The sequence below is a fragment of the Sinohyriopsis cumingii genome, chromosome 9, assembly GCF_028554795.1.
Source record: "Sinohyriopsis cumingii isolate HCF-2022 chromosome 9, ASM2855479v2, whole genome shotgun sequence".
Classification (NCBI taxonomy): domain Eukaryota; kingdom Metazoa; phylum Mollusca; class Bivalvia; order Unionida; family Unionidae; genus Sinohyriopsis; species Sinohyriopsis cumingii.
In genome coordinates this window covers 58,642,675-58,667,783 of record NC_142969.1, presented here as the reverse complement: position 1 = coordinate 58,667,783, position 25,109 = coordinate 58,642,675, and the positions used below count along the sequence as shown (strand labels likewise).

Genomic DNA, 25,109 nt, shown 5'->3' with positions numbered 1-25,109 from the left:
ACCACATTTTAATAACAGTGTGTTGTAAGTTTTTCAAAACAGATGCATAATGTTGAAAAGCACATAATATTATAGGCTAACTGTTGATTTTGTAATGGCTTAAATGTAACTTTGCATCCATCATTTCCTTTTTTTCTATTTTACCATTTTTAGTAGAGATCCTTTGTGGGCACACAAGGGGAATTTACTATTGTATGGCAGTACATAAATTCATAATTTCCACCAAATCACTGCTGTTATCAGTTTCCCTCTAATATGTGAGCCTTCTTCAAATAATATTTATTTGTTTACAAATTCTAAAAACAAACTGAATGCTCTCTAGGTTTGTATTCAGAGCTGAAAATTAAAGGGGTGAGCAGAATCCTTTCAATATAAATAAAAGTGAACAATTTTATATATATATATATATATAAGACATTTATGAAGAAACAAAGATAGATTAGCTTTTAAATGTCTTGCAAAAAAAAATCATGCATGACTTTCAGCACACTAATTGATATCTATTATTTTTAAAATCTAAATGAACCCTACAATTAAGCATCCTAGAATAGGCCCTGCTGTATATTGTAAAAGGTTTATGTAGAGTGACTGCTAACCATTGCACGCATTAGCTTGGGCCCAAACAAAAATTCCAGAATCTACCTGGTCAGTGACGGGAAAGTAGGAAGATTCCACCACAAGCTTTATTTTGCTCCAGCACAGAAATGCATACATGGGAAATCTGTAAAATTCCTTAAAATTCTGTCACAGTAAGTAGAATCCAATTAACCTGGCAAAAGATTTAGGTGCTAACTTGAATACTCAACTTTGACAGAATCCAATCAGGAAACTTATAGCCTGATTGAATATGGTATTGAAAACTGACTATTTCTTGAACAGATTTTATAGTGTAAACTTTTGCTCTTTGGTATGTGATATTTTTCGTATTTGTTTAAAATAAGACAATTTCATCACAATTACTCTTAAAATTAATAACGCATATTACGAAAGTAAATAACAAGCAAAACAACTATAATTCTATTTACTATTTAATATTCAGTAATTTAAACCTATTACATCCTAACCAAAATCGGAGGTTTGTAATCTTGGTGTGGGATAAATATTGTTTTATGTTACATGATTTGGCTCTAATAAACAGCAACAAAAGAAAGTGAAAACAAGAAGCTTTGAAAGATTCAACAAATAATTTATTTCCCTGGGAGAAAAAAACAATGTCAAAATGAAAAAAATAAGAACTTACTGTTTTAAGAAATCAAATCCAAAAATAATCCAAGAATTATCCACAAATTAAATTTTAGAAGTCCCAGTAATGAAATGTTCTAATGAATTCAAGTTTGAGTCCCGACAAAAATTCCAAAATGGAAGGCAATGACGTATACTGTAGCCAGTATAGTGCTGATGTGTTTACAGTTCTTTGTGAACCAAAGAAAATAACATTCCGGTGTTCGAATTCCGAATAAAATTTAAAGAAATGTCTTTGTCCAAGAATTCTGTATGAGCACTCAAATATTTCCAGGAAAACAAATTAATCATTTAGAATCCAAATAATTTGAATAAAAATTAACATGTAATTCCAAACTGGTCACAAACACTCTTCTAGTGTCCAAGGTAAAAGCCCAGACTGAGAAATATCTCTCTAAACATCATTAAATCCAAATATTGCACAATTTTGGAAAACCCAGAATTGCAAAATAAAGGCAGTTACATCTAGGTATGACCTTAATAAAAACCAATCATTTTACTCTGAGAATAAAATAAAAATAGAAAGTTGTTTACTTGTCTCAGTGATTTCTGAATCAAGATTGGAAATTAAGTCAAAAGTAGAAACTGTATTTCTATTATTAGGTGTTTATGAAAAGAGTCAGGTCAAACTGAATTTTGTGGAAAATATCAAATTCCTAGTAAACAAAATGACATTATTTTGACATATAATGAAATTAAAAATAAAAACATTTTAAAACTTACAAACAATTAAATTAAATCAGATATACATAACAATTGACATGGCTAATATTACAATGATTTTGACTGCCAACATCAAAATCAGACCTGACAAGCTAACACCAGCCAGCACCAACACTGTATCAACATTATATCAAAAACATATTTACAGTAGTCAACAAACAAGATTTCATATTAGGTTTGAAAAATGAGATTTATAGATATGTTTTTTTTCTGGACATGGTATATAATATTCAACAATAGAACTTTTTTTCTTGATTTCATAGCAAGACCTTTTAATACAGTCACTATCTTAAAAAATAAGAATGTAATTATTTTTGGATCAAGTTAATTTTTCAACTTATTTAAAACTTTCTTCTCAAAATTAAAACATTTTAATAAGTTATCTGAAGAAAGGGATGCAAAGAAACTGTACTATTTATCTACTGCAGAACCACTGATTCTTAGCCTTATAAATTTCATGTGCAAACTTGCTCATATTAAAGATATATTCACTATGGCATGTGTTATTTATTTTGGCTTAGCAGTATGACTGCTAAAATGACAGAATGAGTTTAATCTAAACTTAAGTACCGGTATATGTTTTACTGTCAATGTAATTCATATTACCTCCATATCATTCTTTAAGGTAGTTTAGTGGATTATAATTCTGGAGACAAATGTAATTCATATTATCTCTATATTGTTTTTTAGGTAGTTTAGTGGATTATAGTTCTGGAGACAAATGTAATTCATATTATCTCTATCTTGTTCTATTGGTAGTTTAGTGGATTACAGTTCTGGAGACAAATGTAATTCATATTATCTCTATATTGTTCTTTAGGTAGTTTAGTGGATTATAGATCTGGGGACAAATGTAATTCATATTATCTCTATATCATTCTTTAGGTAGTTTTGTGGATTATAGATCTGGGGACAAATGTAATTCATATTATCTCTATATTGTTCTTTAGGTAGTTTTATGGATTATAGATCTGGGGACAAATGTAATTCATATTATCTCTATATTGTTCTTTAGGTAGTTTTGTGGATTATAGTTCTCGAGACAAATGTAATTCATATTATCTCTATAGTGTTCTTTAGGTAGTTTAGTGGATTATAGTTCTGGGGACAAATGTAATTCATATTATCTCTATATTGTTCTTTAGGTAGTTTAGCAAAAGTCCTTGAGACAAATAAACAATTTCTTCATAATGGTGTTTTGGATTCTTTGTGATGAGTTAGTTTTAAGATCAGATTGTATTTAATAATTTAGATCATAAAGCAATTTTCTACCCATGAGAAAAAGGTTTATCATATGAACAAAAAATGATGTTAATGATGACACAATAGAAATAACAACAACAATAATAATAATAATGACTTTATTTAAAGAGGGTGACACAAATAGTTGCATGGAACTAATCCTCCTTGTGGCCCTATATCATATGCATATTTACATTATCAGATTTTACCATATATATATGGTGATGATGAAAGTAAAACATCAGTTCCATGTGATCTAATGGTAAAATATGCAAAAATTCCATTCAAACTGCATACAGAACATGCCAAATGCAACAACTGAATATCTGTGTCTGCAGAACCTTCTTGATCAATGAGTATAGAAATACATGTACGAATGTTTAACTTTTCACTAATTTATTAGTCAAAATGTATTTATGACCAGTCATACCAACCAAAATGTTATTGATAGGGGTGCACCATGATGCCCAAAGTTCCAAGGGAGTACCCAATCATGTACATCTGTAATATTTATTTAATAGACCAAAGATTAAAACTTGCTTGATGCATTATAGTGTTAATATGATATATATTTGAACACCCTTGACAAGGCAAATCTGCAATTCCTAATTTTACCTTAAGGTTTTGAGTCAGACCATAATCAACTCTGAAAAGATGAATCCGAAATGACCAGTATTGGAGTTAAACATAATTCCTAATATGAAGTCAAAACAAAAATATTTTAAATTATCAATATATGTATGACACATAATTCAATGGTCAAACAATTTCATTACCTTTTATATTACTTAACTTCATATCCCATTCTCCATTTGATATTTGAAAGGATAAGAGATGCTTTTTCAGTTTTGTTAGATTTTGAAATAGCTTATAAATAAACACTCACATTGATCTTTCTGTGTCATGGCTGCCAAGAGGTTTAGAGTTTGAAATTTGTGGCAGCATTCAAAATTTTTACACTTTTAAATTATTTTTTTTATTATCAAACTTTCTTTTAAACTCACTCATCCCATTTTTAAAATTTTTGTTTGATTCCCATCCTAGGTCAGGCAATTAACCTAGCTTAGAAATAACAATAACGTGTTCCAATGACCATTTAAAAATCTTAAAATTTCTGTATTTTTTTTTATTAATCTAAAAGATGAGCTCAAAATTACTTGTACAAATTTGAACATATTAAAGTAACAACACATTTCATCTGATGAATATTCATTTAATTGAAGGATTTATTTTCAGAACCATTGATGGGTACTGATCTTCCTAAATTATGCACAAGAAGATGCTGCGAATCATGAACTCTTAAACTTTTCTCTCTTTTCTGCAGATTCCTTGCATGGTTGAAGAGTTAATATCATTGAATTATGTGAATACAGAGTTTTGCATGTGACATCCTTAGCTTACTGTGTAAAATGGAAATGAAAATGATCAGCTGTCACTCATATGTAGGAGATTAACATGACATAGCCAGCTTACTGTGTAAAATGGAAATGAAAATGATCAGCTGTCACACATATGTAGGAGATCAACATGACATAGCCAGCTTACTGTGTAAAATGGAAATGAAAATGATCAGCTGTCACATGCAGGAGATTAACAAGACATAGCCAGCTTACTGTGTAAAATGGAAATGAAAATGATCAGCTCTCACATGCAGGAGATTAACATGACATAGCCAGCTTACTGTGTAAAATGGAATACAAAAATGATCAGCTGTCACATGAAGGAGATTAACATGACATAGCCAGCTTACTGTGTAAAATGGAAATGAAAATGATCAGCTGTCACATGCAGGAGATTAACATGACATAGCCAGCTTACTGTGTAAAATGGAATACAAAAATGATCAGCTGTCACATGAAGGAGATTAACATGACATAGCCAGCTTACTGTGTAAAATGGAATACAAAAATGATCAACTGTCACACGAAGGAGATCAACATGACATAGTCAGCTTACTGTGTAAAATGGAAATGAAAATGATCAGCTGTCACATGTAGGAGATTAACATGACATAGCCAGCTTACTGTGCAAAATGGAATACAAAAATGATCAGCTGTCACATGAAGGAGATTAACATGACATAGCCAGCTTACTATGTAAAATGGAATAAAAAATGGATCAGCTGTCACACATATGTAGGAGATTAACATGACATAGCCAGCTTACTGTGTAAAATGGAATACAAAATGGATCAGCTGTCACACATTTGTAGGAGATCATACATGACATAGCCAGCTTACTGTGTAAAATGGAATAAAAATGGATCAGCTGTCACACATGTAGGAGATCATACATGACAGCCAGCTTACTGTGTAAAATGGAATAAAAGATGGATCAGCTGTCACATATATGTAGGAGATTAACATGACAAAGCCAGCTTACTGTGTAAAATGGAATAAAAATGGATCAGCTGTCACACATGTAGGAGATCATACATGACATAGCCAGCTTACTGTGTAAAATGGAATAAAAGATGGATCAGCTGTCACATATATGTAGGAGAACATATATGACATAGCCAACTTACTGTGTAAAATGGAAATGGTAAAGTAGAAATGCATCCAGGCTTGTTTTCAAAATTTGAAGGGGCACTTAATTCACAAAAGGGCTCCCAAATATCTAGTTTTAGACCACTAGGGCTGCTGCCTGTGTCAGAACAAGTTGATGTGCAACCAGCTTTTATTCATAAATTTAAACTGATTGATTTTGCAAAATATACTGATATCACTTATGACATTGCAAGTTTCATCGTTCATGACTTGCATCCATACAATGTTGCATCAAAAAAGAGATTTTTAAACATGGCATTCATGGCAATCACTGACAGGTCATTCTCTTTTCATTCATTTTCCTTCATTTTATTTTTTAAATGCATGCAGTCAAAATCAGAAACTGGGTTCATCACCTAAGTTTTGTGTGATATACAGCAAATGGAAAATAAATATGAATTTGCATCATACTAAAAATTGAAGTGGGAATGTCACAACTGCACAGCCTACATACATCACTGCAAAAGGACAAGCTGTCACTTACATGTAGATTATACATGACCTCCTCAGCATACAGTGTAAAATGGCAACAGAAAAGGACCAGTGGTCACTTATATGTAGGAGATTTCACATGACATATATTATAGTGATATAATAAAATGGAAAAAGACCAATGGTCATTTACATGTAGGAGATTATACATGACAACCTCAGCTTACAGTGTAAAACAGACACTGAAAAGGATCAGTGGTCATTCACATATATATACAGTATAGGAGATTATGAGATTGCACATGACATCCCTGGCTTACATTGTAAAAGAGATATTGAAAAGAACCAGCTATAATTTTAGGTGTCACTCTACAGTTTTGTAATTTGCATAGGGTTCTATTTTTAAAGAAAAAGTCATTCCCATGATGTCCTCTCCAGGCTTTTAAAAAAGACCTTGTATTTTCAGATAGTCTTACAAGAACGTTTTAATTCCCTTTACTTTGGTGTATGACTGATTTTGTAATTGGGGTTACAGAGTATACTGCTTGGCCTTATATCAGATGTATACCTATAAAAAAACTGCAAGTTCCACTTGGTCTTTATCACTTCCTGAACTTAATTTTATTTATTCATTGCACTCTCAGAATTCAAACTAGTATTGTATAGTCTGGCAAAACTATTTTTCCCTATTGAAATAACTGCTAAAGATAGTATACTTTAAACTAATTCAGGCAGATTTTTTTATTACAAGGGAGCTGTTATTTTGATTACCTGTTTAGATCACATACAATTTCAACAATTACAATGTACAAATATTTTTTCAGCCACAGTACATCAAAGTAACACAGAGGTATGCCAACATTCTTCCAAATGTACATGTTACAAATGCAAACAACTTCACCTTGCACCATACAATTTCCCATAAGTATGTAATATTTGTAGAATGCCCCCTTTCATATAGGAAATTACAAGGCAATCTCAGCTTACATTTTTAAATGGATATTGAAAAGGACCAGCTGATTACACCTGACAATCTCAGCTTACAATGTAAAATGGAGATGGAAAAGGACCACTTATCATTTACATGCAGGCCATTGTGCATGACAGCCTCAGGTGACAAGAAATAGTTTTGTAAATTTTGGCCCCTGAAAAATTTGATGCGACTTTTTTTTCAGATATTATTGTTCAGTAATTAAAAATATAGATATATTTGTTAATTAGGTGTTTGGGGCTTGTGCTGTTCTTGAAACTGATATAAGTCATGTGCACCTCCCATAGTTACTTCACAGTACAACTGTTTTAGCAAACTAGAATCTTGTGGAAGCTTATTTTACAGTGAAGAATAAATTTGATCAATCAAATGGAATAATTCTGCAGTTAGTTCTACATGGTGTAAAAACAAGCATTCCTTTGGTCAAATAAAGTTAATGAGGAAGTTGGAAAGTTGCTGCAGCAACTTAACCTGTACAATATAAGAATCATGACATAAAAATCGAGACTAAATCAGTTGATATTTTAAGTGTTTTAAATGTAAATTTTGAGAGCAAAAATCTTTTCAAGTTCCATCTTGCAAGTACTGATTACAATCTGATATTTAAGGTATTAAAATGTAGATGTTTTCTTTTCATTATTCACTAATCAATGTCAGGTTACTGATGATGTTCTATACAAAGGAGATTTCCTTTTTATGTTGGAGAGTACAATGTTTTGTATTGGTTTAACATAAAAAAGGTCCACAGATTTTTATTTCTGCAGTTATAACTGTCAGATTTCTGCTAAATTCAAGGTCGATTTATTATCTTGCATATGATTCCTGCTAGGAAATTTTCTGTACCTTCTGGCTGGAAAAATCTTCATATGCCACCTCATTCTGAGGCTCATTCATGCCACATTTTAATGGATTCCATCTTGAATTTCATTCTGGCTGGAAATTTCTAAATTATTCATACATGGAATTTCACAGTATAACCCCATATACTTGAATCCTGCTATGATCCAGTTGGATTATTTTGTTCAGAGAGTATCACAGAGATGCACAGCAACTCAAGCCCGGGCCCCTCTGTCATCAAAACGTTACTCAACACCAAATCTATCTGACCAATCAAAACAATGCGTTTGTTGATCTAAGTCTTCATTAACATTTATTACTCAAAATGTTCGGTAAAGTTTTATGATGGAGGGGCCTCACTGAACTGTGAACCACTAAGTCAACTCACCATCCTCCTTGACGAGGGCAGTGAAACCTTGCTCCTGGAAAGAAAAGATAATGCTCTCAATGTCAGGTGTGCTGACTGCCTCAGTGTCAGGTGTTTTGACTGCCTCAGTGTCAGGTGTGCTGACTGCCTCAGTGTCAGGTGTGTTGACTGCTTCCAGGTCAAGTGGTTTACTGGCCAGATCTTTGGCTGTCTGTACCTTCTGCTGAAAAAAAAATGACTGACATCTGAATAAATATATTACAGTAAATGCTAATTTCTATGATCTGATTTTTATTTGCTCATGAAATCTCTCTCAATGTGTTCCTTGAAAATTTAAATTCACTAGTAATTTAATAGTGATTATCCAGTAAATCAATTTTCTATACAAACACTGTCTCTATGTAGGTCTTGATGGTGGACAATGTCCTGTATTGGTAAAAATAACATTTATAAAATATTGACTGATTAAAGTACTTAAAATGGGGAACATGTTGTACATACAATGACACATGCAAAATGTCACCGGTTTGTCGGCTGTTGCTGCTGTTTAATAGTCTACATTCAGATTTATTCAATGTTGATAAATAATTGAATGCTACCTTTTAAAAATTAAATAGTAATATTTAATATTTTGTAATTAATATCTTTAATTTGATGAAAATTATCTGAAGCCCCCAATCAGCACACTCTCTAAGACAGCTTAAGTGTTATATCCCCCTGTAATAAGTCAGATTACACTTGGAAATTATGCATCACTTTCAATGGGATGTTCATTCAAAAGCAACAAAAAAATTAGACATTTAACCCATCTAGGAGTAAACAGCAATTTTACAAAATATAACTGAACTTCTCTAGTTTGATAGTACAGCACTCCTTCTCTAAATAGTACCTCATTATAGCCTCTTATAATTCTAGTATGGTCATCGATCCCATTTCAATATTCAGTAGCAAAATTACATTTATGTACTTTTACAAAAACATAATTATAACATTGTTTATTTTAATGTGTACTTGACAAAATTGCTTCTAAATGTAGACTGTTTTTTCCCTAATCTGATCTTAGGAACTTAACTCTACATCTCATAAAATGTGTAGTTAGTTTATTGAGAGGAAGGATTCTCATACACAATGTACTGACTTTAAATGTCATTTAGAGAAGCCTTAAAATTCAACATGTTCAGACTGCCTATTTATACTATGGTACTGGCTATTAGCTATGATAATGAGCTATATTTTATGTAAGATCACATTACAGTAAGTTATAACTTGTGTTTGCTGAACCTAGTATGTTATCACGGTCGATGCATTTACGTATCACCACTATTATCTGATGTATGAAGACTATAGTATTTGCACCCCCTGCTACTGATTTTAAATTTAAAAAATGCATCAAGGATATAAAAATTGCACAAAACTTAATCATTTCAATCATCAATTTTTTTTATAACTTTTAACCTGATTTTTAACAGTTGTTGCCCAACACTGTCAACCTATTGGTATTCTGATTCAAGAGGGAGTTTCCTTATTAACACAGCTGTCATTTTTGCATGGGTGAGACTGTTTTCAAGCAGTATATGTAATGTAGTTCACCACCTTTGATAATCTCAATAATTCTGTAAATTTTGGAGTTATATATCTATGAATACATTTATACAAGAGTTCCTTGTTTTTTATTTGTTCAATTTGTTTTATAAATATTAAAATAATATATTGCAGACAGCAGTTTTTACTGAAATGGACTGTTTTAGAAAACAGAAAAGAACAGTGAATAGTATATTTGCTTGTTTACATTGAGAGCTTCCATTTGGTTCAAAATGTCAATAATTTGACAGTATTTGGGGGCCCCTGGTGACAATCCGGTTAGAAATTATAAATTGACGAATTAAATAACCAAGTTTTGAGACTTTTTCATAACCTTGATGATTTTTATTCCTAAAATCAGGAGTGAAGTACAAAAAAATGGGAGAGTGTGTGAGAATATCATAGCACAAAACTTTAACAATTTTGACACCACTGCCAATGGAAAAGTCACACACACACACATGCTAATGCTGGTCAGACAATAAGCCAATAAGATTTTTGGTGAAATAAATAATCATTTTGAAAATTAAAATTGACTATGTTAGATCTATAAGATTCTGCAAAATGAAATAATCATTTTGAAAATTAAATTCACTCCAAAAAAAAGGGTTCATTCAAAGATTGTGTTGTACAAGGTAACTTACAGTGAAGGGTCAATGTCTGAGGCTCTGTTATAATTAAATCATACCTGTTTGTGTGCTGATTGAGCAACAGCAGCTGCCTTCAATCCTGAAATTTTTGCTTGGAGCATCATGTTTTCCACATGGGACTGGTGGAGACAGCTTTCAAGAAAAGACATGTCCATGATGACCTCTTTGCTCTCCTCTCTCTAGTAAACATACACATATAGTTTATCATAATCCCCAATAAAATAATTATTATACATTATACAATGAAATAAATACTCAAAACACCATAATTCCATAAGATTAAAATTCTTGTATGGTCCCAAAGTTTCCTTCTTTAATATCATCATGTTTTCCCAGAAAACCAAAACTCATCTACTTAAAAAAAAAAAAAGTCTTAGGTCCCAAATTACAACTGTATATTTTAAAAAAGAGTACCATCAAGCCAAAACCCACTTCAAACTTGGAAATATATATTAGCTCCTAAATTGGGGCCCCGAGTGGCCGAGTGGTTTAAAGCGCTCTCCGTTACGGATCACTGCCATCTCACCTCTGTCTGTGTGGGTTCGAGTCTAGGATTCGGCCAATGTGGGTATGTGAGAAGCTTGCCAGTAGCTTCTCGTGGGTCAGTGGTTCTTCCCAGGGTTTTCCCGGGTTCTTCCTCCACCATTAATACTGGCCGCCATGCATAGCCTATCGTGTGCTGAAAAATGGCATTAAACCCCACAACAACAACAAGAAGCCCCTAAATTCCATAAAACATTTGTATTTATGGTACAGCATGTGTCATGAGTTAAGTAAAATACACACCTGATATTCTGGACTAGTTGAATTTACCATTAGCAAACAAGGTAGTAGGCTTTCAGGTGAGTCACTGTGTCCAATGGGCATGCAAGACAGAAACAATATTTGACATGCAAACCAATAGTGTGTGTGTGATTAAGATTTTTAAGGTAGCTTTAACAATTTTTCATATCGCTACGATGTCTGCAGTGTGGCAGTTTATAGTGTTGTCTAGCACTGGGGCATCATGCCACAGACATGTAGCATGATGTCCCACCCAGTCACATTTTCCTGACACCAGGCGGACCAGTCCTAACACTAACCTCTTATTGCTGAGCACCAAGCGAGGCAGCTGTTAGTACCATTTTTGTAAGTTTTTGATATGACTCGGCCGGGGTTCGAACCCACGATCTCCAGCATCCGAGGCAGACGCTCTAATCACTAGGCCACCGGAGCGGTCAAACTGATAGAGATTAAGTGTGACTATACGCAAATCCAAAGGGTCTGCACCTTAAGAAATGGCCAGTTTTTAATGTAACTTGCTAATAACTAAACATGTGTAGATAAATGACAATTAAGAAAGATTGTATGCTTATGATCTCATTAGTTTTGATGCTCTTTGTTTCTTTAAATGATCAATAGAACTTTTATATAAATTAAATACCCAGTCTTTAATAATCAGGCTGGCAGTCTCATTCTTGATACTTTGCCAATGGAGACTGGCCAAAAAAAGTATTCTAAAAGTCAAATTCACTCAATTGGTTTCATTAAATTTAAGCTACCATTGTAGTTGCTTGTTGTCTTTAGATGTCAAAATGCCAGCTAAGCATTATAGGGCTGAACTATATTTACAGGAGGAAATGACTGATCAAATAGTATGAATCTGTGACAAAAACAACATTGCAGAAGTAGAGGAAAAATCTGGCAATAAAGTCTTCACAGTACTTCTATTTATAAATACATGTAAAAATATGTATTTTTTATGTTTGTGAAACTGAAAACCTCTCAAAACTGAAAATTTTATTTGGTTCCAAGGGATTTTTATTTTGAGGGATTGACGTTTACTAAGTTCAAACATGTGAATGTGAATGATTCTGAAACCAAATTTTTGTCAGAGCAATCTCAGAAATGAGATGGGGGTGTTTGCAAGTCCAAGCTTTTTTAAAAACTCAATCACCTATTTCAAAATAATTTGAATTTTGAACTAGATCAAGTTTTAACAAATATATTGATTTGAGGTTAAAAATAAATTAATGGGCCTCAGCTCTGGAGGGAATTTTTTAAAGTACAATACAGCAAATTTCTGGTTTAGACTCAGATCTTTGGACCAAGGATTAGATTAATGGTGTATTATAACAGATTTTGTAGTCATTAACCTTATTATATAACAATAATCAGAATGGGTCCACATGATACAAATGTCCATATCAGCCAGGGGCCAAAACTATAGAAAAGCTTGCTTGAAAACAATGCAAATCAAACTTGACCTAGATCTTCTCTACCAAATTTGTATTAAAGTATTCTTCACAAGTTACCAAGTAGAAATGAAAAGTGAAACAAACATAACTTGAAAGAATGAGATTTGATGAGATGGACGGGCTTGGGTAAACATTAATGGCCCTCCACAAAAGGTACAGCTGGCATAAATAGGGTCATATTAGGATTACTGCCCCTCCATAAAAGATGACACAGCTGGCATAAAGACTGCATCAGGACTATGGGTAATACTTTATTGCCCCTCCATAAAAGATGGTACAGCTGGCATAAACAGGGTCATGTTAGGACAATGGGTAATAGATTACTGCCCCTCCATAAAAGATGGCACAGCTGGCATAAAGACTTGTGTCAGGATTATTGGTAATACTTTATTGTCCCTTCATAAAATATGGCATAGCTGGCATAAAAAGGGTTATGTTAGCACTAAGGGTAATGCATTTTTGCCCCTCCACCAAAGATGGCACAGACAAAAGAGTGGATATGTCAGGACTATGGGTAATACTTTATTGCCCCTCCATGAAAGATTGCACAGACAAATAACGGGATATGTCAGGACTATGGGTAATACTTTAATGCCCCTCTATAAAAAATGTCACAGACAATAAAAGGGTTATGTCAGGACTATGGGTAATACTTTATTGCCCATCCATAAAAGATGACACAGATGACAAAAAAGGGTTATGTCAGGACTATGGGTAATACTTTATTGCCCCTCCATAATAGATGACACAGATGGCAAAAAGGTTTATGTCAGGATTATAAGTAATGCATTATTGCCCCTCTACAAAAGAAATGGCACAGCCAAAAAAGGGGATATGTCAGGACTATGGATAATACTTTACTGCACCTCAATAAAAGATGGTACAGACAAAAAAGGGTTATGTCAAGACTATGGGTAATACTTGATTGCCCCTCCATATGACACAGATGGCAAAAAAAGGTTATATCAGGACTATGGGTAGTGCCTTATTGCCCTTCCATAAAAGATGGCACAGACAAAACAGGGGATATGTCAGGACTTTGGGTAATACTTTATTGCCCCTCCATAAAAGATGGCACATGCACAAATGGGGATTGTTGACTTTAAAATATCTACTTTACAAGTATATTTAAATCAACATACAGGTCAACTTATATTTTTTGTCTTCACAATTACCTGATTAGTATTATTCAAAGTACTCAGCTCTTTCTCTATATTATGAACCTTTCTATGGGTCTCTTCTAAATGCCGAAGAAGAAGCTGTACAAAAGATTTGGCCATATTACAGTTGGGGCAGACAGTACTGGAGCTTGTGATGCCAAGCAGGAAAGATTCCGGACCTGGAAGGATAGACAGTTTTGTCGGGTACTCAATTGCTTGCACTGTAGAGCTGCTCTTCACTGCACTGCCATCCTGGATCATTTGGATCTAATTGAGACAAAATGAATATGATAACACTCAGATAATGCAATAAATCCAGCCTGGATGTTTTGATTAGCTGTTCTCTAAGCAATGACCAATGTTGCATTAAGTCCAAGTATGAGTGAGAAGATCTTTTCATAACTAGACAAGGATGATAGCTTTTGTCTTAGACAAACAGTGTAAACCTTTATAATATAGACAAACCATTGTTCCACAGAAACATTCTGCAAAGAGCTTTTATATTTTTTTCTGGTCAATTCTTTTACATGGGTCTCTCAAACATATTTTGCATATATATGTAAAAAAATTATATATGAAAAAGTGAATAAGTTCATGTGATGTTTCATATATAGAAATAAGTTTGCAAATTCAATAGGTTATCATCAGTTTTGTTCATCCTTGATTCATTCAAGTGTTTCGTATCATCATAATGGTTATTCCTCAAGTTGAATACACTTAAAAAATATTTTGTAAATAAACAATCTGACAGATATATGAACAACATAACATTTAAACAACACTTTCATACAAAAACACATTTGTAAGACCAAAAATGTAACCAGCAAAAAATCATTTGCTGTCAAAAGCAAATAAACAAATTTTGCTGACAAAGCTGGGTTCATTGAGACACCATGGGCAGACTGAGTCCTAAGAGTACCAGTACATTTTCTAAAAAATCATCAGTCATTTTAATGAAAATTACTTCTAAACTGTACAGAAGATGCTTCTAGAACCTTCTAAGGTCTTAAGGCCAAAACAAAAATGTGTATTTCCTATTTCACTGATTTTAAAAATTAAGGTAGGTAGGTAGGTAATTTGTGTTTTTTTAAAACATTTACACATTATATATAAAATAATAATTTGTATATATAATGTACTAAGTGCTTCAAGTACACAGGCAAAACCAGCTGAATTAGATGTAGAAATCAATTTTTGGGAATTTATTTAAAATAAATTTACACTAGGGTTAGTGCTAGGGTTGGCAAAAAAATCAGATGGTCAGCCAACCAGAAACATATTTTTTAGGTGGTGGTGCTAAACAATATAAGGTCTTAAACTCAACCTAAATGAACATCAAATGATAACTTACAAACAAGACAAAAATCATATACACACTAAAACTCATCTATCATGGACAAAAGTCAAATACACAATTCAAACCAAATATATATATATATATATATATATATATATAGAGAGAGAGAGAGAGAGAGAGAGAGATGGATGGATAGATAGACATTTACACCTAAAGTTGTTGAGCATGATGACAAACAGTTTTGCTAGATAGGGGTTGGCAATCCACTTTGATCCAAAATGTTGATGTCTATCTATCTATAAATACGATGATGCAGTCACACTTGACTTTTAAGCAATGGGTATGTGAAACAATGTCAACAATGTCAGTCAAGTTATAAATCAAGTTTTCACAAGCTGAAAAACCTAAAAAAAGTTGCAAACAAAATAATGATGGCATGAAATAAAACTTGTCTTAAAAGGCCACTGTTATGACCAGATTCTCAATGAACAAATTTACTGATTATATATTATGAAATCATGATTTTTGCCTGAATGGGGTGGACTGTTTAACAGAAGATATTCTAATGTAGTATATACATACTAACACCAAGGGGCTTAACTCTTAAGAAACAAATCAGAGAATGTCATCAGAATGAAAACACACATGTTTACCTCATGGCAAAAATATCTTCCAAGCTGCAAGGCCAGTGATCAACAGGTGTGAGACTAGCTGCATACATAAGAGTTATCACCTATATTGTAACGAATATTTAAGTGAACACCAACTAAGACAAATATTTAATGGAATGTGACATGTCAATAAAATCTGCCAACTTTCAGCAATTTCCATGAAAAGATGTTATAGTAGTTGCACATACAAGAATTTTGTGATATACATTCACCAATGTAAAGGATGGATGACATACTATATGCCCCTGCTATATTCATAATGGATGCATAACAAATTTGTGAACAGCTGAAAGTAGAATGAAAATAGGAGATTTGTCAACTTTATCATTGTGGTTGCAACAAAACAACAAAATTTGTACATGTAAACAGTAAAATACAAAGCAAATTTTTAACCATTCAATTATAAAATTCACAAATTGCCATGTGTTATGTATATTTAATTTAATTTATATTTGATTTGATTTAATTGTTTGTTTGTTAGTTTTAAATTTTATTAAATTTCATTACATGCTATTGCAATGTAACTTTATTTACTGGATTTGACATTTTCCAGATATTAGTTTGACCTGATTGATTTTTCATAAACACCTAATAATATAAACTTTGTATCTAATTGCTGACCTAGTTCCTGACCTTGATTCAGAATTAGTGAGAGTGAAGTAAATACCTTTATTTTTTTTGGGGGGGATGGGGGTATTCTTTCTAGAGTAGATTCATAAAGTTAAATCAAGGCCATGATGTTAGGCATGTAAAGCATCTATCTGGTTCTAGAAACATGATCATGTGACCCTCATACGGGAATCATTTTTTGCATCTTAAATTAGTGTATAACTCTTTTCTATAGAGAATTTAGTCAGACTATAAACCATTAACACTTAAAGGTGTTTTGTTGTGACCAGTTTGAGTTGAAATTCTAGTTTATGGAAATATTTAAATGCTGCTATAGAATTCTTGGACAAAGACATTTATTGAAATTCCATTTGAAATTCAAAACTGGAATATTATTTTCTGTGGTTGAACAAGGAACTGTTGACACATCAGGACAACACTGACCACAGCATGTCATTCTCCTCAATCATGGATTATTTTAATCAGGTCTCCAACTAAGATTCATTTAGGACTTTTTCTTACTAGGACTTCTATTTTTTTAAAATATTCTTTGATTAATTTTGGATTTGATTCGTAAAACCATAAGTTCTTTTTCTCATTTTTACCTCATTTTTCGAGAGAAATAAATTATTTGTTAAATTTTACAAAGTTTGTTGACTTCATTCTTTTCTTGTTGCATTTATTAAGAGCCAAAACGTAACACATGAACTAATGCTTGGTGTAGTTTACAGAGATTAGTAAACTGTCACTATAATGGTAGTAAATATTATAACAAATTTCAAATCACAAGCAAGGTATAGGGCTTTGGTTTCTGAGCAAAATCATTCAAGTAATGTCATGCATCTGAGATATTCATATTTGAGAAAGGGAAGTTTTATGTAACATTCTGATGAATCAAACTCATTATATTTGCAAACTGTATAATTATAACGGTCAAGTACATGTAACTTTATACTGTATTGTGTAGGCTTGTTCATCAACTTTTATTTACAGATATATAAAGAAATCAAAGATAAAAATTCCTATATTGTTTTAAGAAAAGTCTGGTGTCATGTGATCTGCATGTCTGGAAATAAATGTCTCATGCATGCATAATGCTGTTTAAAAATTCCTATATCATTTCAGACAGAGACCTGAAACACTGAAACGTGATTAGCTATGGTCTGTATATCAGTAGGACAGATTTGCAGCTTTGATGCACCCATCTAGTAAAGGGTGGAGGGGGAAGTTGATGGTGGTGGATGGGCACTTTTGCCTGTATATAAATACATATTAATTTCAGGAATTTAAATTATTGCACAACTTGGAAACTGGAAAATTTAGACAGGATGAAAAATTGTATATAATTATGATACCTTGTTTTCTCTTGCCACATCAAACACAGGAATGACTTGATTGCGGATTGGAATTACAGCCTTTTCATTGTTTTCTTGGTACTCTTGCATTGCAGGGTGAACAAAAATGTTCTGCATATTATATGCCCATCTGGAGCTTGCTTGGCTGGCATCAGTGAGAGACTGATGATCTCTCATCACAGTCAACATTTTATGTTTTCTTTTACAAGCCATACTTTGAGAGTGAAGTGTTATTTTGGGTTTCTTGAGCCTGATGTTTTTTGCTTTCTTAGCCTTGATTTTAATTACATGGAAAGGATCTAAAAGAAAAGAAATTTTGAAAACATTTTATTGTAGTGAAAGATTTTCTTAGGTGGATATGTAAATGAGCAATATTCTGCAATAAAACTGTTTCCTGAAATCAAGGCAAAATAAAGTATTTTTCATCAAAGTTTTATTTAAATAATGGTGGCCTACCAGGTTGATTTTATTCACTACAGATATGAAACATGCACCAAACCACTTATGCTGGGTTGTTTATGAAATCTCTCTCTCTGGCAAGCAACAGCCAATAGGAAAGAAAATATAAATATATTCAACAGGAATTTCCCAGCCAGCCAGTAGATAGTGAATTTTCTACCTGTTTTGTTGTTTCATTTCAATATGGCATGTTTCAAACAAGAAAATACCCCAGAAACAAGTAAAATTGCACCATTGTTAGCATCTTTGATTCCAAATTTTCTGGAGATACATGCACACAGACATCCTTTGCAAAGCTGCTAATTTTACTTTGTAGTCTACATGAACAGCCATAGATTCTTAAAATAGGGATGCCTCAAATCAATTACTGTAATCAATTGCTCAGCATATTCAACTTGACCTTTGTTTAACCAATCATAGCATATATGTATCATACTGATTTTATAGAACAGATCTCATTGTTGTTAAATTAAAACAGCATATCTCTGATTTATGTATTTTAAGTTTCAGTTTTATCTTTATCTGCAAAAAGTTGCTCAAATAATATAAAGCACAATTAAAAATCAAACCTCTATATCTCTTCCCCCTGGGTTTAATTTGGTCTGTGGACTCCAAAATTGGTTCCCTCATCAAGATATCAAGATGGAAATTTCCAATTTCATATTCCACCTGGACATGAAATGGTGTGCTGACTCCCACGATGTTATCACCATCAGAGAGGTACAGAAACTGGTACTGAATCTGTCTATCAGGTGACACCTGTTTTATATAGATTTACAAATAAATTCATTGCTTTTATTATTTTATGTCAAATGTACTCAGAATTATATCATCTTATAAAATGAGAGCATCAATTGTTTGTATAAAATTAAATTCACTTTGTATTCTAAGGAAATAAATTATTTGTTGAATTTTCCAAAACTTTTTAGTTTCCACTCTTTTCTATTACATAGTTTAAGACCATAGAGTCATAATAGCTGTCTAACACCCTCCTTACAAAACAATAACAAAGAAATTTCTCTTACAGACACCTGTCCTTGTCCTGGATGAATAAGGAGTCAAGAGACTGATCATTGACAAGTATAATGCAAATTATTTATTTTCATTTAATAATAATAATAATAATAATAATAATGACTTTGTATAGCGCCTAATCTTTAGAAGCTCTAAGCACTTTACAACATTAGACAACACCTATAAGATAAAAAACATAATGATATGATTACAAAAACAAACACCATGAAATTAGAAAACATAAAAAAACATGCTGAGAATATTTAAGGTAGGAAACATTATTAGGTCTTTAAATTTGTTTTTGCAGTCGAAATAAGTGAGTTTTGAGAGCACTCTTGAATGAGATCACCGTGTCTTTGTGTCTGAGTTCAGTGGGCAATTCATTCCATGTTGCTGGGCCCTGGTAATGCAAAAGAACGCTGTCCATGTGACTTTATTTTCATAGTGTGAATAATGAGTATACGATTGTCAGAAGAGGCTTTTTGTTGTTGCTGTTGTTTTAGGGTTTAATGCCATTTTTCAGCACACGATAGGCTATACATGGCAGCCAGTATTAATGGTGGAGGAAGAACCCGGGAAAACCCCGGAAAGAACCACCAACCCACGAGAAGCTACTGGCAAGCTTTCTCACATACCCACATTAGCCGAATCCGATACTTGAACCCACACAGACAGAAGTGAGATGGCAGTGATCCGTAATGGAGAGCTCTTCAGACCACTCAGCCATTCTGGGCCCCTGTCAGAAGAGTATCTTGCTGGTGTGTACATATGGGTGAGGTCGGATAGGTATGTTGGACTAGAGTCTGACAGTGAAATGTAGCACAGAGAACAAATTTTGTGTTTGATTCTGGATCGAATGGATAGCCAGTGTAGGATACAGAGCAGCAGGGAGGTGTGCTCTGATCATGGTACTCTATAAGTATGATCCGAGCAGCTGTGTTTTGAACTTTTTGAAGTTTCTGGAGTAGATATTGAGATGAACCAGACAGAATTGAGTTACAATAGTCCAGTCTTGAAAGTACTAATGAACACACAAGTGTTTTAGTGGCATCAACTGAAAGATATTTGCAAATTGAGCTGATGCGTCTCAGCTCAAGATATGCAGCCTTGCATATGTTCATGACATGTTGGTGCAATATGAGAGTACTGTCCAGAGTAACACCTAGGTTTTGTACTGATTGTGTGAATTTAATGTTGGTGTTGCTGATATTTATTGTTTGAGCTAAAGGATTTGAACGAGAAAGTCTTTGTGTTGTGATCAGAATGGCCTCAGTTTTATCATCATTCATCTGCAGCTTGTTACATGTCATCCATGATTTCACATCAGAAATGCACCTCTCTACACCTTGGATGGTAGCATCAACTTCAGTTGGGTGGCTAGATTTGTATATTTGGGTGTCATCAGCATACAATTGGTGAGACACTGGATGATGATCTATGACACTTGATAGCAGCTGAGTGTATATAATGAAGAGAACAGGTCCAAAAACAGACTCTTGTGGGACACCACAACATAGATCAACTGGGCTGGAGTGTATTCCATCTGCAGATACAATCTGTGTCCTGTTGACCAAGTAGGACTTGAACCACAGTAAGGATGTATCATGAATGCCAAATACATGCTGGAGACAGTGAAGTAATATATCATAGTCTATTGTGTCAAATGCTGCAGACAAATCAAGGAGGGTGAGGACTGTAATCTTTTCGCTATCCAACGCAGAGAGAATGTCATTATCTACTTTTAGAAGAGTATAAAAAAGTGTCAGCACAGTGGCAAGGGCGATATGCAGATTGTACATTGCTAAAAAGACTGTTTGAATTCAGATGAGATACAAGCTGGGATAGAACAATCTTCTTTAAGATTTTTGATATGAATGGGAGATTAGAAACTGGGTGGTAGTTCTTTAAATCCTTATGGTCTAGTGTTGGTTTCTTCAGCAGAGGCTTTACAATGGCAGTTTTGAAAAATGATGGGCATTCCCCGGATGAGAGAGAGGTATTAATAACATCAGTTAGTGATTCTTATTATAATGGCAAAACTTCTAGCACATAAGCCATCAAAATCTGCATATAAAAATGACTTTTCTATTTCGAACTTATATTAGCTTCGCTCTTGTTTTTGAACCATTGATTAATTACCTTGAATTCCTCTGATGTGAACAATACTCCTCTTCTTGCTGGATTCAAGGCATCGTGTGGCTTTACAGGGGCCCATTTGAAGGTTATGTAGTCTCCAGTGTCACGCCAGCCAGTTTGGAAAATGCCAATCCAGTCTCCTTTCAAGGGTATCAAATTCTTTCCGAGGGTATAGATGGCAGCCACATTCCTTCCCCAGGGGTAAGAGTTTGGTATGTTCTCAAAAAGTACTAAATCAAGCAGTGGATTGATTGCATCAATATCAAAGTCAAAATTATCGGACATGCTAGAAGCCCTGCAAACAGACAAGAGTCATAAATGTCATAAAATTATGTTTTAGGAAAGAAAGAGGAAAAATATTAGTCTAAAACAAAAATCCTCAAAACAGTATTCCAAAGAAAAGATTATACCACCAGTATGCCACCAATCATTAAGGAAGATTATGAAAACCATACTGGTACCACCATGTTGGCCAATTCTGCGAGTCAGGTAATTCTGCGCAACGATACGTCATTTCTGTAAACACTGGATCACGTGTTATTTTGGTTCAAAAATCCATTTTGTATCAAGAAAGAATGATAGTACTTTAATAAAAAAAGTGATATTCATAAAGTGTACAAAAATATCCCACATTTAGACTCGAAATGCACATGAAAATGTGATTTCTAAATGGCAACGTGAGACCCACTCCATGACCTTCCTGAACCTGTAAACCAGAAATTCCGATTTACAATGCATCTTTTGGAATCATACAAATAAATACATTATATAAAAGATGAAAATGTGTACCTTAAGACAATACTGCATTTTAATCCAAGTTTCCAATTTCGCAAGAAGTTGTCCCACATGTACAAAATCGTCTGCTACCCAACATGTCAACTTGCCGCTAGAACATAAATTCTCAAGAAATTCCTCAGCTTAGTCTGTTTCTAAATTCTGTAATTTTTCCCCATCAACAAGACGTTGTAAACACATTGCGTCCTATTCATTGTTGTTTTTCTTCCACATAATAGCTTATTTTTTAATAAAATGTTGAACTTTACTAACTTTGTTACAAGATCGGTCTAGTTTACTTAATATCTTTTGCCATTTATTGGCATTTTTACGCTGAATTTCGTAAAACTAAATATAAACCTCACCTAATTACTCGACTGAACTGCTGACAGAAACAATCCAAAGTAATATATTTAATTTCTATAGTCCGATGGATAAACATTACATCTTTTCAAACGTGTGCGCAGAATAGGCCGACATAACACGAATCAGGAAAACACCGGGGTGGTATCCGTGTCCAAAATTAATATTATTTTGAACAGAATATTCTGGTGACAACTGCCTCTTTTCAAATGGTAAACATTGCTTTATTTTATTTTCGTCAATCGGTCGAATTCGGTATGTGTTCTGCTTCAATATTGGTGACGGAAAGCTTAGGTGCGCAGAAATGTCCGACAGCATTGCAGCACTAAGAAAAATAAAAACGGCGGAGGGGGGATAACCCTAGAATTTGACGGTAAAATGGTAGTAATAAAAGAAAAAAATTCCTTTAAAAAAAAATTCTGTCACATATTTAAGTGTACACACACGTTACTGCAAGGATATTGGAAATGTACATTATCGATCTTTCGACCTAAACCCACCTCACCCCATCCCCGCCTCCTTTCATTCAATATGATGCTCAGTATAGTACCAAAATTACTTAAGTTTTCCTTGTTGCTTGAACTAACTGCTCTTCTTTTAAAAATATATATATATATAAAAAACAGAATATTGCACTTTTGAGTACTGAAACTTAAACATTTTTGTGCTTTGTATTAAAAAGTAGAGGAGGCAACGAGACGATAATCTTACCTGTTTGGATTTCGCGGCCTCAACGGTTGTCAACTACGTCACACTATTGTTAGAAATGTTTACAACCAGCATATGTATATTTTTATAAATAGGAATAGAAACTGTACACCAGTCTTGTTTTAATTTGTTGTGGGGTTTTTTTAGGTATCTGGTACCGAGAACTGAAATTAAACTACGTGTGACAACCAAGACCAGAAACATAAATTACATATTAAGCTATACACGGGTAAATGTCAATAGAACTAAACACGAGCAGTCTAATGTTTTTGATTATGGAGATTGTGGAAAGTGCTCATGGTACTAACACTTAAACCTCTCTCCATCACTTGCACAAAACGTGATACAGTTCTGTGCGGACACTAATGGCTACTCTCGGCACAAAATCGAGGTATGATCTGTGTGTGTGTGCGATTCGGATTTTTAACAGTCATGCAGTTTATAGTGATGTTTAGCAATGGGGCATCATGCCGCAAACACGTAGCATGACGTCCCACCCAGTCACAGTATGCTGACAACAGGCCGACCAGTCCGAACACTTACCTCTTAATGATGAGCGCCAAGCGAGGGATGTTAGTACCATTTTGTGTAAGTCTTTGGTATGACTCGGCCGGGGTTCGAACCCACGGAGGTATGATTCGTAAGATTGACCTCGAAGTTGCGAGTGCAATGGACCTTCTTTTTCTGCCATAATAAAACAAAATTTAAAAAAAATGCGTCATACACATGTCTTGATGAGCAAAACTCGTACCCTACAGTCTCTGTCCCAGATCCGCCTCAATAAATAGTGAACTTACATGTAATAATAATAATAATAACAGTTGATTTAGTACAGAGCAAAATCTTTAAAAGCTCTAAGCGCTTTACAATATTACAATACAAAACGACAAAATTCCAAAAACATTCACATAAAATTACAAGATATGTCAATATTTAAGGAATTAAATATTATTATCTCTTTAAATCTATTCTTGCGGTCGAAATAGGTGAGTTTTAATAGCACTCTTAACATCTTCACTAGCCAAGGTTCCGATATCTTAACCCTATCTACGCCTTGGCAGATCGAACAGATATTTCATTAGGACTGGCAAGCCACCGCATGTATTCAAAATCAATTTGTTCAAATTTGAACACTTCTACTACGTGATCAGACAAGTGGAACACACAACTTGAATGGACTCATAAATAAGCAAATTTCCATTGCCGGTCCGTGTTTACACAAATACCTTTCACTCAAATAAACGTGTAATGACTTATCTCTGGTATGTAGTCATACTTTCGATGTTAAACTTACAAAGTATCCTTTTGAAGTCAATTGTCTCCATCATCTTCGGCCGATGTACAACGCACAGCTGTTACAAGCTATTGGTTAATTGGCATTATATAATATGGGAGGCAACTCATGAAATCCAATCGATGGGGGGGGGGGGCGAGGTCAGATAAGTATATTGGACTGGAGAAAGTTAACGAAATGTAGCATAGTGAACTGATTTTGTGTTTGATTCCGGATCGAACGTGTAGCGTAGCTGATGACTATTAAAGTGCAGGGGGAGTCGTTCTAAGGATGATCCAAGCAGCGGTGTTTTGAACTTTATGGAGTTTCTATCGTAGATACAATGAGAAACCAGATAATAGTGAATGAATAAAGTTATGTCTTGAAAATACTAAGGAACACGGTGTTTTAGTGGCATCAACTGAAAGAAACTTGCGAA

General features: G+C 33.7%; 1 protein-coding gene across 5 annotated transcripts in view; it reads right to left on the bottom strand.

Annotated features, from left to right (window-relative positions):
* LOC149791890 (uncharacterized) overlaps positions 1-23,437 on the bottom strand; it is a 34,257-nt gene extending 10,820 nt beyond the window's left edge. For 3 of the 5 annotated variants that reach the window (XM_089970396.1, XM_089970398.1, XM_089970400.1), the window contains exons 1-7: positions 23,401-23,437; positions 21,556-21,847; positions 18,972-19,161; positions 17,944-18,242; positions 14,027-14,278; positions 10,653-10,793; positions 8,405-8,606 (exon numbers count right to left, since the gene is read on the bottom strand). In XM_089970396.1, coding sequence (XP_089826522.1) covers positions 8,405-8,606; positions 10,653-10,793; positions 14,027-14,278; positions 17,944-18,242; positions 18,972-19,161; positions 21,556-21,837 — 1,366 coding nt within the window. In that variant the 5' untranslated portion in view covers positions 21,838-21,847; positions 23,401-23,437. The remainder of the gene's footprint in view (positions 1-8,404; positions 8,607-10,652; positions 10,794-14,026; positions 14,279-17,943; positions 18,243-18,971; positions 19,162-21,555; positions 21,848-23,400) is intronic. The other 2 variants (XM_089970397.1, XM_089970399.1) reach the window with 2 other exon arrangements.
* Positions 23,438-25,109: the final 1,672 nt, after the last annotated feature.